The 18,950-nt window shown below is 47.9% G+C and overlaps 1 protein-coding gene across 5 annotated transcripts in view; it reads left to right on the top strand.

Moving 5' to 3' along the window:
- The window catches only part of PEX3 (peroxisomal biogenesis factor 3), a 156,664-nt gene that overhangs the window by 47,207 nt on the left and 90,507 nt on the right, over nt 1–18,950 (top strand). For all 5 annotated transcript variants that reach the window (XM_063917477.1, XM_063917475.1, XM_063917478.1 and 2 more), the window contains one exon: nt 6,081–6,124. In XM_063917477.1, coding sequence (XP_063773547.1) covers nt 6,081–6,124 — 44 coding nt within the window. The remainder of the gene's footprint in view (nt 1–6,080; nt 6,125–18,950) is intronic.

The following is an 18,950-nucleotide window of genomic DNA, read 5'->3' as shown; positions in this document are numbered from 1 at the left end:
TAAACAGACGTCTAACCCTCGCCCGCCTAAGACCCAGGGGTCCTCTAAGCGGGCCATTACTTCCTCACAATCCACCCACGTCCCAGACACCTCGTCTGATGAAGAAGGCGTATATACTGACCCCACAGACAATGATCCAAATAATTCTGATGGGGAATCGGTCTCTCAGGTGGATGTTCCTAACTTATTGGAGGCTATCAGGCTAATTCTTCAAATTAATGATGACCCAGAGCCTGATGCTACCTCTAAGAAACCGGACAGATTTAAACGTCAGAAGGTTGTTAAACAAGTTTTACCTCATTCTGACCATTTGGTTGAAATACGTCTGGAATCCTGGGAAAATCCAGGAAAGAAATTCACACCTCACAAGAAGATGCTCATTCGCTATCCCCTCGCTGCGGAGCTAAGTAAAAATTGGGAAACACCCCTGCAGTGGATTCGCAAGTGGCGCGGCTGGTGGTGTCCTCAGCTCTGCCTGTAACTACCGTCACTTCCCTGAAAGAACCGACTGATAAGCGTGTGGAGGGTTGTTTAAAAGCGATTTACATCCTAGCAGGTGCTGTGCATCGGCCCACTATTGCAGCAACAAGGACTGCAGAGGCTATTGAAGCATGGGCTCAGGAGGTGGAAGCAGAGCTGCCATCCAACTTTTCTGATAATGCTAGACAATGTCTTTCGTATATTGTCACAGCATCTCATTACATTAAGGAGGCGGCCTCTGATGCCGGTATTCTGGCGGCCAAGGCCTCTACTACGTCCATTTTGGCTCGCCGGATTCTCTGGTTACGGTCCTGGTCTGTGGATCTGGACTCTTAAGAAAACCCTGGAGGTGCTCCCTTTTAAGGGAGACATTCTTTTTGGAGAGTTATAGTGGCTGACTTAGCTTCTGCTAAAACAGCGTGTCTACCTAGTACTGCTCCTTCGGTACCGAAGGCTAAGAGTACTTCCTTTCGTCCTTCAGGCAAAGCAAAAGGTATGGCGTACCCGAAACAGGCTCGCACTTTAAAACTGCTAAACCCAAACCTAAACAGGCCTGGGCTGCCCGTCAGCCTGCTTCCAAAACGGACAAGCTTGCTGCATGACGGGACGGGCCTCCCTCTGGGGGATCCCAGGGTGGGGGGCCAACTTCTAGGGTTTACCCAGGAATGGTTGAAGACCACTGCCGATGCCTGGGTACGGGAAGTCGTCACTCGAGGTTACGGCGTATCCTTCAAGAATCGTCCCCCTCTTCAATTTTGCCTGACAGACGTCCCTTCGGATCAGGTGAAGGCAAAAACTCTTCATTCGGTGGTACAGTCCCTCCTGGACACAGGAGTGATAGTACAGGTGCCTCTGGCTCAGAGAGGCAAGGGGTACTATTCACCGCTATTCCTAGTCCCGAAACCAAATTAGTACTCTCGGCCCATTCTCAACCTCAAGTCCTTGAACAAATATGTGAGTATCCAAGTTTCGTATGGAAACTCTTCGCTCTATTGTTCTGGCTTTGGAACTCGGGGATTTATATGGTCTCCCTGGACATACAGGATGCTTACCTGCATATTCCTATTGCAATGTCGCATCAGCAGTATCTGAGGTTTGCTGTTGGCAACCTCCATTACCAATTTCGGGCAGTACCTTTTGGCTTGACCACGGCCCCGCGAGTCTTCACCAAGGTCATGGCGGTAATGACGGCTGTACTCCGCCGTCAAGGGGTCAGGATCCTCCCGTATCTGGACGACTTGTTGATCCTGGCGAATTCCCCAGAAATTCTCCTACGCCATCTGGATCTGACGCTCCAGTTTCTGCAAGCCCACGGGTGGCTCATCAACTGGAAGAAATCCTCCCTGGTCCCTGCGCAGAGCATGGTGCACCTGGGGGCGTTGTTAGACACTCGCAACCAGCGGTTGTTCTTGTCTCAGGAGAAGGCAAAGATAGAATTTTTCCCGGCACTAACCAAATACCCAGGTTTTATATAAACAGAATTGTCGCAGCCTTCATATAATTAAGGGATACTCTACCCTTATAGAAACAATAAAACACAGGAAGATTTTAAAGCGCTGACACTCTGTATATATGTATATATAAAATATATTTATTTATTTTAACTTGAGTTTCTTAATTCCACACAATAAAATACAAGAAATATAAAATCAGCAATACATTTAAAAACACAATTTATCCATATAGTAAACCATGTATATAACCCTCTTTTCTGGTCCCTAGAGACTGATAGCAACTACTGGTTACTTTATTCTAAACACAATTGTGTCAATTAAGTCTCTGTGGAACAGAAAAGCTCCTTATTCCCTGCAACACAATATCTTTACTCACTTTGTAACTATTTGTACAGGACAGAAACACATGTAAGGTTTCCAATTATTCTTATTAGAACACCATAACACTCCTTTTTTATAATAACATTCTAAGGTCCACAATATGAAGATTTCCTTTGCTTGGTAATTGAATTTTGTTTAACGTTCTGACGCCAGATTTTAATCAGGAGAATGAACTGCAGTATGTTGGAGTCTTTGATTCAAAGATTAAACAGCGTGCACGCTGCTAGGGTATTTCGACTGTCTCCCAGCACAAGCAAAAGTCAATTGCACATATGATGTTGAAACATGGCCATGTATAGATTAAGCAACAACTTTACCCCTCTTGGTGTCCGTGGAGAATTATCACTGGTCAATAGAACTCCCGGCTCTGGTAGCTAAATTCCATTTACTTGAGCCAAGTCTGGAGATCCAAATCCAGTTCCACGTGGGTTCACAAGGCTTACAAGGATAGCCGTTAAACGTGTTTGCTGATGCTGCTAAAACGCGTTTCTCCGCCTCACATCACCATCGGCGGCTTCATCAGTTAGTATTGACCAGTGATAATTTGAATCAAAGACTCCAACATACTGCAGTTCATTCTCCTGATTAAAATCTGTGAGTAAAGATATTGTGTTGCAGGGAATAATGAGCTTTTCTGTTCCACAGAGACTTAATTGACACAATTGTGTTTAGAATAAAGTAACCAGTAGTTGCTATCAGTCTCTAGGGACCAGAAAAGAGGGTTATATACATGGTTTACTATATGGATAAATTGTGTTTTTAAATGTATTGCTGATTTTATATTTCTTGTATTTTATTGTGTGGAATTAAGAAACTCAAGTTAAAATAAATAAATATATTTTATATATACATATATACAGAGTGTCAGCGCTTTCAAATCTTCCTGTGTCTCAGGAGAAGGTCCTGTGTCTCAGGAGAAGGTCCTGAAACTTCAGGACAGGATTCGATGCTTCCTGTCTCGTCCGCAAGTGTCAATATATTCAGCGATGCAAGTGCTAGATCTCATGGTGTCTGCTTTCGACATGGTGGAGTACGCTCAATTCCATTCCCACCCTATACAGAAATTTATTCTTGCCAAGTGGGACGGCCTGCCTCACCGGATCAGGTCACACATGATCTCCTGGTCTCCGGAGGTCCGTCTGTCACTGAGCTGGTGGCTTCAGGACCAACAATTGAGCAGGGGTTGTCCCTTCTGGACCTCCAACTGGGGCCTTCTGACAACGGATGCCAGTCTGAAAGGTTGGGGCGCGGTGTTGGAGCAACACTCCCTTCAGGGTCTGTGGACCAAGGAGGAGTCTCTCCTCCCGATAAACATTCTGGAACTGCGGGCGGTGTTCCACCCGGGAGTCCTAAACTGAGAAGCGGATTTCCTCAGTCGTCAGGACGTACACGCCGGAGAGTGGAGCCTCCATCCAGAAGTATTTCAACTCCTAGTGGACAAGTAGGGCCTCTCAGATGTGGACCTGATGGCGTCTCGACAAAAACACAAGGTTCCGGTCTTCGGAGTAAGGACAAGGGATCCTTAAGCAGCGTTCGTGGACGCTCTGGCAGTTCCATGGAACTTTCGGCTGCCGTACGTGTTCCCTCCGGTGCCACTCCTGCCCAGAGTAATAAGGAAGTTCAAGCAAGAAGGAGGAATCCTACTTCTGATCGCTCCAGCTTGGCCCAGACGGCATTGGTTCTCAGACCTCCAGGGTCTCTCATTGGAGCGTTCTCTTCTGCTTCCACAACGACCAGACCTCCTCGTTCAGGGCCCTTGTGTTTACCAGGATTTGGCCTGTCTGGCTTTGACGGCGTAGCTCTTGAAGCTTCCATACTAAGGGCCAAAGGTTTTTCTGAGGCGGTCATTCAGACTATGTTGAAGGCCCGTAAGCCGGCTTCTGCTCGGATTTACCATAGGGTCTGGAATTCTAAATTTATTTGGTGCGCATCTAATAATCATGACGCTTACAAGTTTAGTACAGCCAAACTTTTGGCCTTTCTGCAACAGGGCCTGGACTTAGGTTGTCATCTGGCCTCCATCAAGGTTCATATTTCTGCCTTGTTGGTTTGGTTTCAGAGAAAAATTGCCACTCTGCCTGATGTTCATACGTTCACTCAGGGTGTGTTACGGATTCAATCTTCTTACGTCCCGCCTGTGGCTCCTTGGGATTTGTCGGTGGTTCTGGAGGCTTTACAAGAGTTTCCGTTTGAGCCTCTTGAATCTGCAGACCTTAAGTGGCTTTCCCTTAAGGTATTGTTTCTGCTGGCTGTTGCCTCTGCGGGACGGGTGTCGGATTTGGGTACCTTGTCTTGTAGGACCCCCTATCTGATTTTTCACCGTGACCGGACGGTTCTTAGAACATGTCCCGGGTACCTACCTAAGGTGGTGTCTTCTTTCCACCTTAATCAGGAGATTGTGGTTCCGTCCTTTGTCTCTCCTGAATTGTCTTCCAAAGAGCAGTCTTTTGATATGGTACGGGCTCTCCGTATCTATGTGAAGAGAACAGCTCTTATCAGGAAGTCTGATTCTCTCTTTGTACTGTTTGGTTTTCACAAATGTGGTTGGCCTGCTTACAAGCAGACCCTGGCCAAATGGATTAGAATGGTGATTGCACATGCTTTTGTACAGGCTGGCCTTCCAGCTCCTGCTACCATCAAGGCCCATTCTACTCGGTCGGTTGAACCTTCTTGGGCGGCCCGCCGTGGTGCGACCCTTGAACAATTGTGCAAGGCGGCTACGTGGTCTTCAGTGAACACGTTCATAAGGTTCTATGCCTTTGATACATCCGCTTCCCAGGATGGTTCCTTTGGACACCGGGTTCTTGTGCGGCTACAGTGCGTCCCCTCCCATGAGGAACTGCTTTAGGACATCCCTGATGTTATTCCCTGTGAAGCCCAGTGTACCCCGCAGCAGAAAATTAGATTTATGGTAAGAACTGACCGTTGTTAAATCTCTTTTTGCGAGGTACACTGGGCTCCACAGGTCGCCCACCCTGACGTACTTAGCTTCTTTGGGTTTGTATGCCATTAGCCGCTGACATCTTCTCCTGTTGTGAGAATGTGGTGTTTGTGGCTACTAACGGTTGTCGTCTCTTTTTGCCTGCTACTGCATTGGGCTGGCTAACAAAACTGAGCTCCTGTGCACGGAGGCGGGATTATAGAGGAGGCAGCGCTATGCATTCTGGGAACAGTCAAAGCGTTTAGCCTGTTGGTGCCTCGTATCAAGATCCTACTGTACACCCCCGATGTTATTCCCTGTGGAGCCCAGTGTACCTCACAGAAAGAGATTTAACACGGTAAGTTCTTACCATAAATCTCGTTTTTTGTGTGATCTGTGTAGTGCAGTGTTAACTCCACTGTTTGAACTGTTGTCTGCGCTGCAACTGCCACTGGAGTGGAGACATTTATCTCCATCTCCATACAACATAAATATCGCATTTTCCAACTTTTATGACATAATTATGTTTTATTAAATATCCCCCTTGGTCACTGCAGGGGTGCAGTTGTACTAGTTTGTAAGTGACGCTTACTGTGACAAACATTGTCTTATGTGGCAAACTGTATATTCTTGTGGTTTAGTAGATTGACCTAGGAAAAATAATTAAGTGATATACTTTTGCTCTCACAAAATCAGAGACATTTTCTGTACCATTTCCAGTATACCATTTCCAGAATATTTAAAAGTTGTTAAAATAGGGTTTCTCAGATTAAATGTGAATAGGTGATTTCTGGCAGGTTTTTGTCAATGAATTAATTGATCAAACTCTGATTTATGTTCTGCAGACCTTCAAACAAGATAGAAATCTGGGAAGATTTAAAGATTATTAGTAAGTCAGAATGAGATTTGTTTGCTCTGTTTCATCTCATTTATTGTTTAAATTAAACTAAAGCCGTTAAGTGAAAAGAGTTCATTGTTTTGATTTAAGTGGTTTGTGAGTAGTAAAGGTGTAAATTTTCAAAGTTGCATGATGTATATTGCATACATTGGATGTACATTTTTTCTATTGTTAAGTTTTAGTGTAAGAAAACAGAATTGAGAATTATCCATAAAGCCCGAGTATGTACAGGTAGTGTACAAACAATGCAAACACCTTGGCAGATGAGGTACACCCTGGGGTAAATTTACTAAGATGGGAGTTCTATTTAAGATGTGATGTTGCCCATAGCAACCAATCAGATTCCAGGTATTTGGGTATATGCAATTGCGGTCGAATTCCTGAAATTGTCGAAAAACTGGACTTTTTCGCCCAAAAAAAAAATTCGACAATGCAATTTAGTAAAAAACGGACTTTCAAAATTCGACTTTTTGAAATTCGACATTTGTCAAATTCGACATTTCTGCAATGGTACAAATGCGGCAATTCGACAAAAGTATATTCAATTGAAGTTTGGAAATTCGACAACAGTGCTTTTAGACAGTAAATTCGTCATTTTCAATCCGCCACACTTTGGTGGGTGAATCTAATAAAAAAAAATGAAAACATGTTTTTTTTTTGGTGTTTTTTTTATTGGTAATAGCATATCCATTTATATTAGAAGGGATTAGGTACTTGGTTTGTCTTTTTGGGAGGCACAAGTATTATTTATATATTTAAAAAAAAAATATATATATTTTTTTTTAAGATGGAATTGTGAAATCCCGGAAAAAAATGGCGTGGGGTCCCCCCTCCAAAGCATAACCAGCCTCGGGCTCTTCGAGCCGGTCCTGGTTCTAAAAATCCGGGGGGAAAATGGACAGGGGATCCCCCGTATTTTTAAAACCAGCACCGGGCTCTGCGCCTGGTGCTGGTGCAAAAAATACGGGGGACAAAGAGTAGGGGTCCCCCGTATTTTTTACACCAGCATCGGGCTCCACTAGCTGGACAGATAATGCCACAGCCGGGGGTCACTTTTATACAGCGCCCTGCGGCCGTGGCATTAAAATATCCAACTAGTCACCCCTGGCCGGGGTACCCTGGGGGAGTGGGGACCCCTTCAATCAAGGGGTCCCCCCCCAGCCACCCAAGGGCCAGGGGTGAAGCCCGAGGCTGTCCCCCCCCCCCATCCAAGGGCTGCGGATGGGGGGCTGATAGCCTTGAGAAAATGACAAGAATATTGTTTTTTTTCCCTGTAGTACTACAAGTCCCAGCAAGCCTCCCCCGCAAGCTGGTACTTGGAGAACCACAAGTACCAGCATGCGGGAGAAAAATGGGCCCGCTGGTACCTGTAGTAGTACTACTGGAAAAAAAATACCCAAATAAAAACAGGACACGCACACCTTGAGAGTAAAACTTTATTGCACACCTGCCGACACACACATACTTACCTATGTTGACCCGCCGACTGCCACGTCTCCTGATCCGACGATCCGGGGTACCTGTGAATAAAATTATACTCGCCTCAATCCAGTGTCCAGATATAAATCCTCGTACTTGGCAAAAAAAATAAACGAACACCCGACCAAGCCGGACTGAAAGGGGTCCCATGTTTACACATGGTACCCCTTTCCCCGAATGCAGAGACCCCCCCCGACCCCCCCCGTGACTGCTGTCACAGAAAGGTCTCTTAAGCCAATCAGCGAGCGCAACGTCCTGGCACTCTGCTGATTGGCTGCACGTCTGAGCTGTCAGACAGCGCATCGCAAAGCCTCTCCATTATACTCAATGGTGGGAACTTTGCGGGTAGCGGTGAGGTCACCCGCGGTCAGCGGCTGACCGCGGGTAACCCCACCGCTGACGGCAAAGTTCCCACCATTGAAAGTAATGGAGGGAGCTGTGCGATGCGCTGTCTGAGCTCACACGGGCATACAGCCAATCAGGTGAGTGCAACGAAGTAGCGCTTCCTGATTAGCTGAAGGGACCTCTGTGACAGGAGTCACATGGGGTCCCGGCATTCGGGGAAAGGGGTTCCATCATGTGTAAACATGGGACCCCTTTCAGTCCACTGGTCCGGGTGTTTGTTTATTTTTTTTGCCAAGTATGAGGATTTATATCTGGACACTGGATTGAGGTGAGTATAATTTTATTCACAGGTACCCCGGATCGTCGGATCAGGAGACGTGGCAGTCGGCGGGTCAACATAGGTAAGTATGTGTGTGTCGGCAGGTGTGCAATAAAGTTTTACTCTCAAGGTGTGTGTCTCCTGTTTTTATTTGGGTATTTTTTTTCCAGTAGTACTACAGGTACCAGCGGGCCCGTTTTTCTCCCGCATGCTGGTACTTGTGGTTCTCCAAGTACCAGCTTGCGGGGGAGGCTTGCTGGGACTTGTAGTACTACAGGAAAAAACAATATTCTTGTCATTTTCTCAAGGCTATCAGCCCCCCATCCGCAGCCCTTGGATGGGGGGGACAGCCTCGGGCTTCACCCCTGGCCCTTGGGTGGCTGGGGGGAGGGACCCCTTGATTGAAGGGGTCCCCACTCCCCCAGGGTACCCCGGCCAGGGGTGACTAGTTGGATATTTTAATGCCACGGCCGCAGGGTGCTGTATAAAAGTGACCCCCGGCTGTGGCATTATCTGTCCAGCTAGTGGAGCCCGATGCTGGTGTAAAAAATACGGAGGACCCCTACTCTTTTTGTCCCCCGTATTTTTTGCACCAGCACCAGGCGCAGAGCCCGGTGCTGGTTTTAAAAATACGGGGGATCCCCTGTCCATTTTTCCCCCGGATTTTTAGAACCAGGACCAGCTCGAAGAGCCCGAGGCTGGTTATGCTTTGGAGGGGGGACCCACGCCATTTCCCCCCCCGTTTTTTCCCGTTTTTTAAAAATCGGAACAAAATCCGTCAAATCGGCCGTTTTTCGTCAGCGGGACTGTCGAATCCGTTTTTTATTGAATATGGTCAATTTCGGCACCCACTTGCCGAAATTAGACGGTCGAATTGTGTCGAATTAAAAAACGGCCGAAAAATTGCCGCGATTCGCCGCTAATTGTATATACCCCATTATATTCTAGAAGGTGCTAGATACATGAGAAGTAGAATCTGATTGGTTGCTACGGGCAACATCCCATCTTAAATAGACCTCCCATTTTAGTCAATTTACCCCTATATATGCTGAAAACATGCGCTTCCATACATGTTTGTTTATCCAGTAAATAAGCAAATAACATCCAAGCATGGTCAGGGCCATGTAACAAGAAAATGCCCTTCGTAATGACTATCATGGTTGCGAGAGGAGACTTCAATGACTTTAAAAGAGGGGTTATTGTTGGGGTGCATTTGCCAGGCGCTTCAATGAGCAAGACTGTTCTGCTTGTTTCGTGAGCAACTGGCTGTCAAAGTAGTCCTAGGCGTGTTGGCATATATCTCCAAGAGTTTAACATTAGATAGCAAAGAGCTACAGTGCATGGAAGCACATTTTTCAGTGTTGCGATACCTGTCAATTCATTAATAAAGAAAGGCAAAATGTGGGCAACTGCAGATCAGTTCATTTCAACTGCTGGCGCAAGTATTATAAAGTTCACAGAGCAGGCTTTACTAGTCTGTTTGCAGCACATACCGGCAGGTACCAAAATCCTATTTCTCTATCGTCCTAAGTGGATGCTGGGGTTCCTGAAAGGACCATGGGGAATAGCGGCTCCGCAGGAGACAGGGCACAAAAAAGTAAAGCTTTACTAGGTCAGGTGGTGTGCACTGGCTCCTCCCCCTATGACCCTCCTCCAGACTCCAGTTAGATTTTGTGCCCGAACGAGAAGGGTGCAATCTAGGTGGCTCTCCTAAAGAGCTGCTTAGAGAAAGTTTAGTTTAGGTTTTTTTCTTTACAGTGAGTCCTGCTGGCAACAGGATCACTGCAACGTGGGACTTAGGGGGAAAGTAGTAAACTCACCTGCATGCAGAGTGGATTTGCTGCTTGGCTACTGGACACCATTAGCTCCAGAGGGATCGAACACAGGCCCAGCCGTGGAGTCCGGTCCCGGAGCCGCGCCGCCGACCCCCTTGCAGATGCTGAAGCGTGAAGAGGTCCGGAAACCGGCGGCTGAAGACTCCTCAGTCTTCATAAGGTAGCGCACAGCACTGCAGCTGTGCGCCATTTTCCTCTCAGCACACTTCACTGGGCAGTCACTGAGGGTGCAGAGCGCTGGGGGGGGGCGCTCTGAGAGGCAAATATAAACCTTATACAAGGCTAAAAATACCTCACATATAGCCCATAGGGGCTATATGGAGATATTTAACCCCTGCCTGACTGGAAAAATAGCGGGAGAAGAACCCGCCGAAAAAGGGGCGGGGCCTATCTCCTCAGCACACGGCGCCATTTTCTGTCACAGCTCCGCTGGTCAGAACGGCTCCCAGGTCTCTCCCCTGCACTGCACTACAGAAACAGGGTAAAACAGAGAGGGGGGGCACATTAATGGCTATATATATATATATTAAAGCAGCTATAAGGGAGCACTTAATATAAGGATATCCCTTGTATATATAGCGCTTTGTGGTGTGTGCTGGCAGACTCTCCCTCTGTCTCCCCAAAAGGGCTAGTGGGTCCTGTCTTCATTAGAGCATTCCCTGTGAGTTTGCGGTGTGTGTCGGTACGTGGTGTCGACATGTATGAGGACGATATTGGTGTGGAGGCGGAGCAATTGCCAAATATGCAGATGTCACCCCCCAGGGGGTCGACACCAGAATGGATGCCTTTATTTGTGGAATTACGTGATGGTTTATCTTCCCTTAAACAGTCAGTTGAGGACATGAGGCGGCCGGACAATCAATTAATGCCTGTCCAGGCGCCTCAAACACCGTCAGGGGCTGTAAAACGCCCTTTGCCTCAGTCGGTCGACACAGACCCAGACACGGGCACTGATTCCAGTGACGACGGTAGAAATTCAAACGTATTTTCCAGTAGGGCCACACGTTATATGATTTTGGCAATGAAGGAGACGTTACATTTAGCTGATACTACAGATACCGTAAAACAGGGTATTATGTATGGTGTGAAAAAACTACAAACAGTTTTTCCTGAATCAGAAGAATTAAATGACGTGTGTGATGAAGCGTGGGTTGCTCCTGATAAAAAGTTGATAATTTCAAAAAAGTTATTGGCATTATACCCTTTCCCGCCAGAGGTTAGGGCGCGCTGGGAAACACCCCCTAAGGTGGACAAGGCGCTCACACGCTTATCCAAACAAGTGGCGTTACCCTCTCCTGAGACGGCCGCACTTAAGGATCCATCAGATAGAAAGATGGAAGTTATTCAAAAGAATATATACACACATGCAGGTGTTATACTACGACCAGCTATAGCAACTGCCTGGATGTGCAGTGCTGGAGTAGTTTGGTCAGAATCCCTGATTGAAAATATTGATACCCTAGATAGGGACAATGTTTTACTGTCGTTAGAACAAATAAAGGATGCATTTATCTATATGCGTGATGCACAGAGGGATATTTGCACACTGGCATCTCGGGTGAGTGCTATGTCCATTTCAGCCAGAAGAGCCTTATGGACACGACAGTGGACAGGCGATGCGGATTCAAAACGTCACATGGAGGTTTTGCCGTATAAAGGGGAGGAGTTATTTGGAGTTGGTCTATCAGACTTGGTGGCCACGGCTACTGCCGGGAAATCCACTTTTTTACCTCAAGTCACTCCCCAACAGAGAAAGGCACCGACTTTTCAACCGCAGCCTTTTCGCTCCTACAAAAATAAGAGAGCAAAGGGCTTGTCGTACCTGCCACGAGGCAGAGGAAGAGGGAAGAGACACCAACAGGCAGCTCCTTCCCAGGAACAGAAGCCCTCCCCGGCTCCTGCAAAAACCTCAGCATGACGCTGGGGCCTCTCAAGCGGACTCGGGGACAGTGGGGGGCCGTCTCAAAAATTACAGCGCGCAGTGGGCTCACTCGCAGGTAGACCCCTGGATCCTGCAGATAATATCTCAGGGGTACAGGTTGGAATTAGAGACGGATCCTCCTCATCGTTTCCTGAAGTCTGCCTTACCAACCGTCTCTTCCGAAAGGGAGAGGGTGTTGGAAGCCATTCACAAGCTGTACGCTCAGCAGGTGATAGTCAAAGTACCCCTATTACAACAAGGAAAGGGGTATTATTCCACTCTATTTGTGGTACCGAAGCCGGATGGCTCGGTAAGGCCTATTCTAAATCTGAAGTCCTTGAACCTCTACATAAAAAAGTTCAAGTTCAAGATGGAGTCACTCAGAGCAGTGATAGCGAACCTGGAAGAAGGGGACTTTATGGTATCCTTGGACATCAAGGATGCGTATCTACACGTTCCGATTTACCCCGCACACCAGGGGTAACTCAGGTTCATTGTTCAAAACTGTCACTATCAGTTTCAGACGCTGCCGTTCGGATTGTCCACGGCGCCTCGGGTCTTTACCAAGGTAATGGCCGAGATGATGATTCTTCTTCGAAGAAAAGGCGTATTAGTTATCCCATACTTGGACGATCTCCTAATAAGGGCAAGGTCCAGAGAACAGCTGGAGACAGCTTTAGCACTATCTCAAGAGGTGCTAAGACAACACGGGTGGATTCTGAATATTCCAAAATCCCATTTAATCCCGACAACTCGTCTGCTGTTCCTAGGAATGATTCTGGACACGGTTCAGAAAAAGGTTTTCCTTCCAGAGGAAAAAGCCAAGGAGTTATCCGATCTGGTCAGGAACCTCCTAAAACCAGGAAAAGTGTCAGTACATCAATGCACAAGAGTCCTGGGAAAAATGGTGGCTTCTTACGAAGCAATTCCATTCGGCAGATTCCATGCAAGAATATTCCAAAGGGATCTGTTGGACAAATGGTCAGGGTCGCATCTGCAGATGCACCTGCGAATAACCCTGTCACCAAAGACAAGGGTGTCACTTCTGTGGTGGTTGCAGAAGGCTCACCTATTAGAAGGCCGCAGATTCGGCATTCAGGATTGGATCCTGGTGACCACGGACGCCAGCCTGAGAGGCTGGGGAGCAGTCACACAAGGAAGAAACTTCCAGGGAGTATGGACGAGTCTGGAAAAGTCTCTTCACATAAACATTCTGGAACTAAGAGCAATCTACAATGCTCTAAGCCAGGCGGAACTTCTCCTGCAAGGAAAGCCGGTGTTGATTCAGTCGGACAACATCACGGCGGTCGCCCATGTAAACAGGCAGGGCGGCACAAGAAGCAGGAGTGCAATGGCAGAAGCTGCCAAGATTCTTCGCTGGGCGGAGAATCACGTGATAGCACTGTCAGCAGTGTTCATCCCGGGCGTGGACAACTGGGAAGCAGACTTCCTCAGCAGACACGATCTTCATCCGGGAGAGTGGGGTCTACATCCAGAAGTCTTCAACATGTTAATAGACCGTTGGGAAAGACCAATTGTAGACATGATGGCGTCTCGCCTCAACAAGAAACTGGACAAATATTGCGCCAGGTCAAGAGATCCACAGGCAATAGCTGTGGACGCACTGGTAACTCCTTGGGTGTACCAGTCAGTGTATGTGTTTCCTCCTCTGCCGCTCATACCAAAGGTATTGAAGATCATACGGCAAAGAAGAGTAAGAACAATACTAGTGGTTCCGGATTGGCCGAGAAGGACTTGGTATCCGGAACTTCAAGAGATGCTCACGGACGAACCGTGGCCTCTACCTCTGAGAAGGGACCTGCTACAGCAGGGTCCCTGTCTTTTTCAAGACTTACCGCGGCTGCGTTTGACGGCATGGCGGTTGAACGCCAGATCCTAAAAGGGAAAGGCATTCCAGAAGAAGTCATTCCTACCTTGATTAAGGCACGGAAGGAAGTCACCGTGAAACATTATCACCGCATTTGGCGAAAATATGTAGCGTGGTGCGAGGATCGGAAGGTTCCGACGGAGGAATTCCAACTGGGTCGTTTCCTACATTTCCTGCAATCAGGATTATCTATGGGTCTCAAATTGGGATCCATTAAGGTTCAAATTTCGGCCCTGTCAATATTCTTCCAAAAAGAATTGGCCTCTGTCCCTGAGGTCCAGACTTTTGTCAAGGGAGTACTGCATATACAGCCTCCTGTGGTGCCTCCGGTGGCACCGTGGGATCTAAATGTAGTTTTAGATTTCCTCAAATCCCATTGGTTTGAACCATTGAAAAAGGTGGATTTGAAATATCTCACATTGAAAGTGACTATGTTACTAGCCCTGGCCTCTGCCAGGAGAGTATCTGAATTGGCGGCTTTATCTTATAAAAGTCCTTATCTAATCTTCCATTCGGATAGGGCAGAACTGCGGACTCGTCCGCATTTTCTCCCTAAAGTGGTATCAGCATTTCATCTGAACCAACCTATTGTGGTGCCTGCGGCCACTAGCGACTTGGAGGACTCCAAGTTGTTGGACGTTGTCAGAGCCTTAAAAATATACATTGCAAGGACGGCTGGAGTCAGAAAATCTGACTCGCTGTTTATATTGTATGCACCCAACAAGTTGGGCGCACCTGCTTCTAAGCAGTCGATTGCTCGTTGGATTTGTAACACAATTCAACTTGCACATTCTGTGGCAGGCCTGCCACAGCCTAAAACTGTAAAAGCCCACTCCACAAGGAAGGTGGGCTCATCTTGGGCGGCTGCCCGAGGGGTCTCGGCATTACAACTCTGCCGAGCAGCTACGTGGTCGGGGGAGAACACGTTTGTAAAATTTTACAAATTTGATACCCTGGCAAAGGAGGACCTGGAGTTCTCTCATTCGGTGCTGCAGAGTCATCCGCACTCTCCCGCCCGTTTGGGAGCTTTGGTATAATCCCCATGGTCCTTTCAGGAACCCCAGCATCCACTTAGGACGATAGAGAAAATAAGAATTTACTTACCGATAATTCTATTTCTCGGAGTCCGTAGTGGATGCTGGGCGCCCATCCCAAGTGCGGATTATCTGCAATACTTGTACATAGTTATTGTTAACTAATTCGGGTTATTGTTAAGGAGCCATCTTTAAGAGGCCCTTTCTGTTGTCATACTGTTAACTGGGTTTAGATCACAAGTTGTACGGTGTGATTGGTGTGGCTGGTATGAGTCTTACCCGGGATTCAAAATGCCTCCCTTATTGTGTATGCTCGTCCGGGCACAGTACCTAACTGGAGTCTGGAGGAGGGTCATAGGGGGAGGAGCCAGTGCACACCACCTGACCTAGTAAAGCTTTACTTTTTTGTGCCCTGTCTCCTGCGGAGCCGCTATTCCCCATGGTCCTTTCAGGAACCCCAGCATCCACTACGGACTCCGAGAAATAGAATTATCGGTAAGTAAATTCTTATTTTCTCTGACGTCCTAGTGGATGCTGGGGACTCCGTAAGGACCATGGGGAATAGACGGCTCCGCAGGAGACTGGGCACATCTAAAGAAAGATTTAGGTCTATCTGGTGTGCACTGGCTCCTCCCCCTATGACCCTCCTCCAAGCCTCAGTTAGATTTCTGTGCCTGGCCGAGCTGGATGCACACTAGGGGCTCTCCTGAGCTCCTAGAAAGAAAGTATAGTGTAGGTTTTTTATTTTACAGTGAGACCTGCTGGCAACAGGCTCACTGCAGCGAGGGACTAAGGGGAGAAGAAGCGAACCTACCTAAGTGGTGGTAGCTTGGGCTTCTTAGGCTACTGGACACCATTAGCTCCAGAGGGATCGCACACAGGACCCGACCTCGTCGTCCGTTCCCGGAGCCGCGCCGACGTCCCCCTTACAGAGCCAGAAGCAAGAAGGTCCGGAAAATCGGCGGCTGAAGACTTCTGTCTTCTCCAAGGTAGCGCACAGCACTGCAGCTGTGCGCCATTGCTCCTCATGCACACCACACACTTCGGTCACTGATGGGTGCAGGGCGCTGGGGGGGGGGGGGGGGGTTGCCCTGCCCTGCCCTGCCCTGAGCAGCAATATTAACACCTTGGCTGGCAAAACTGACACCATATATAGCCCCAGAGGCTATATAGGTGTAAATTACCCCTGCCAGAATAACACAAAAAGCAGGAGAAAGCCCGCCGAAAAAGGGGCGGAGCCATCTCCCTCAGCACACTGGCGCCATTTTCCCTCACAGCTCCGCTGGAGGGATCGCTCCCTGGCTCTCCCCTGCAGTCCTGCACTACAGAAAGGGTAAAAAAAGAGAGGGGGGGCACAAATTTAGGCGCAGTATAATATATATATATATATATATGCAGCTATAAGGGAAAACACTCTTTATAGGTGATATCCCTGTGGTATATAGCGCTCTGGTGTGTGCTGGCATACTCTCCCTCTGTCTCCCCAAAGGGCTTTGTGGGGTCCTGTCCTCTGTCAGAGCATTCCCTGTGTGTGTGCTGTGTGTCGGTACCGCTGTGTCGACATGTATGATGAGGAAAATTATGTGGAGGCAGAACAAATGCCTGTAAATGTGTTGTCACCCCCTGAGGGGTCGACACCTGTGTGGATGGACTTATGGAAGGAATTACGTGACAGTGTCAGCTCCTTACATAAAAGGTTTGACGACATAGGACAGCCGGCTACTCAGCTTGTGACTGTTCCAGCGTCTCAAATGTCATCAGGGGCTTTAAAACGCCCGCTACCTCAGATGGCAGACACAGATGTCGACACGGATACCGACTCCAGTGTCGACGACGATGAGACTAGTGTACCCTCCAATAGGTCCACCCGTTACATGATTGAGGCAATGAAAAATGTATTACACATTTCTCTGACGTCCTAAGTGGATGCTGCGGACTCCGTCAGGACCAGGGGGATTAGCGGCTCCGCAGGAGACAGGGCACAAAAGTAAAAGCTTTAGGATCAGGTGGTGTGCACTGGCTCCTCCCCCTATGACCCTCCTCCAAGCCTCAGTTAGATTTTTGTGCCCGGCCGAGAAGGGTGCAATCTAGGTGGCTCTCCTAAAGAGCTGCTTAGAGTAAAAGTTTTGTTAGGTTTTTTATTTTCAGTGAGTCCTGCTGGCAACAGGCTCACTGCATCGAGGGACTTAGGGGAGAGAAGTGAACTCACCTGCGTGCAGGATGGATTGGCTTCTTAGGCTACTGGACACCATTAGCTCCAGAGGGAGTCGGAACACAGGTCTCACCCTGGGGTTCGTCCCGGAGCCGCGCCGCCGACCCCCTTGCAGATGCCGAAAAGTGAAGAGGTCCAGAAACCGGCGGCAGAAGACTTTTCAGTTTTCATAAGGTAGCGCACAGCACTGCAGCTGTGCGCCATTGTTGTCAGCACACTTCATAGCAGCGGTCACTGAGGGTGCAGGGCGCTGGGGGGGGCGCCCTGGGCAGCAATGATAGTACCTTATTCTGGCTAAAAATACATCACATATAGCCCCTGGGGGCTATATGGATGTATTTAACCCCTGCCAGGTCTCAGAAAAACGGGAGAAGAAGCCCGCCGAAAAGGGGGCGGGGCCTATTCTCCTCAGCACACAGCGCCATTTTCCCTCACAGAAATGCTGGTGGGAAGGCTCCCAGGCTCTCCCCTGCACTGCACTACAGAAACAGGGTTAAAACAGAGAGGGGGGGCACTTATTTGGCGATATGACTATATATATTAAAATGCTATAAGGGAAAAACACTTATATAAAGGTTGTCCCTGCATAATTATAGCGTTTTTGGTGTGTGCTGGCAAACTCTCCCTCTGTCTCCCCAAAGGGCTAGTGGGGTCCTGTCCTCTATCAGAGCATTCCCTGTGTGTGTGCTGTGTGTCGGTACGTGTGTGTCGACATGTATGAGGACGATGTTGGTGAGGAGGCGGAGCAATTGCCTGTAATGGTGATGTCACTCTCTAGGGAGTCGACACCGGAATGGATGGCTTATTCAAGGAATTACGTGATAATGTCAACAGAGACGGCCGGCAAACAAAATAGTACCTGTCCAGGCGTCTCAAACACCGTCAGGGGCTTTAAAACGCCCATTTACCTCAGTCGGTCGACACGGACACTGATTTCAGTGTCGACGGTGAAGAAACAAACGTATTTTCCTTTAGGGCCACACGTTACTTGTTAAGGGCAATGAAGGAGGTGTTACATATTTCTGATACTACAAGTACCACAAAAAAGGGTATTATGTGGGGTGTGAAAAAACTACCTGTAGTTTTTCCTGAATCAGATAAATTAAATGAAGTGTGTGATGATGCGTGGGTTTCCCCCGATAGAAAATTATTGGCGGTATACCCTTTCCCGCCAGAAGTTAGGGCGCGTTGGGAAACACCCCTTAGGGTGGATAAGGCGCTCACACGCTTATCAAAACAAGTGGCGGTACCGTCTCCAGATAGGGCCGTCCTCAAGGAGCCAACTGATAGGAGGCTGGAAAATATCCTAAGAAGTATATACACACATACTGGTGTTATACTGCGACCAGCGATCGCCTCAGCCTGGATGTGCAGAGCTGGGGTGGCTTGGTCGGATTCCCTGACTAAAAATATTGATACCCTTGACAGGGACAGTATTTTATTGACTATAGAGCATTTAATGGATGCATTTCTATATATACGAGATGCACAGAGGGATATTTGCACTCTGGCATCAAGAGTAAGTGCGATGTCCATATCTGCCAGAAGATGTTTATGGACACGACAGTGGTCAGGTGATGCAGATTCCAAATGGCACAAAGAAGTATTGCCGTAAAAAGGGGAGGAGTTATTTGGGGTCGGTCCATCGGACCTGGTGGCCACGGCAACTGCTGGAAAATCCACCGTTTTTACCCTAAGTCACATCTCTGCAGAAAAAGACACCGTCTTTTCAGCCTCAGTCCTTTCGTCCCCATAAGAGTCATATCTGCCCAGGGATAGAGGAA

The sequence above is a fragment of the Pseudophryne corroboree genome, chromosome 4, assembly GCF_028390025.1.
Source record: "Pseudophryne corroboree isolate aPseCor3 chromosome 4, aPseCor3.hap2, whole genome shotgun sequence".
NCBI classification, from domain to species: domain Eukaryota; kingdom Metazoa; phylum Chordata; class Amphibia; order Anura; family Myobatrachidae; genus Pseudophryne; species Pseudophryne corroboree.
The sequence above is the reverse complement of the archived record's forward strand: the minus strand, read 5'-3'. Positions and strand labels throughout refer to the sequence as shown.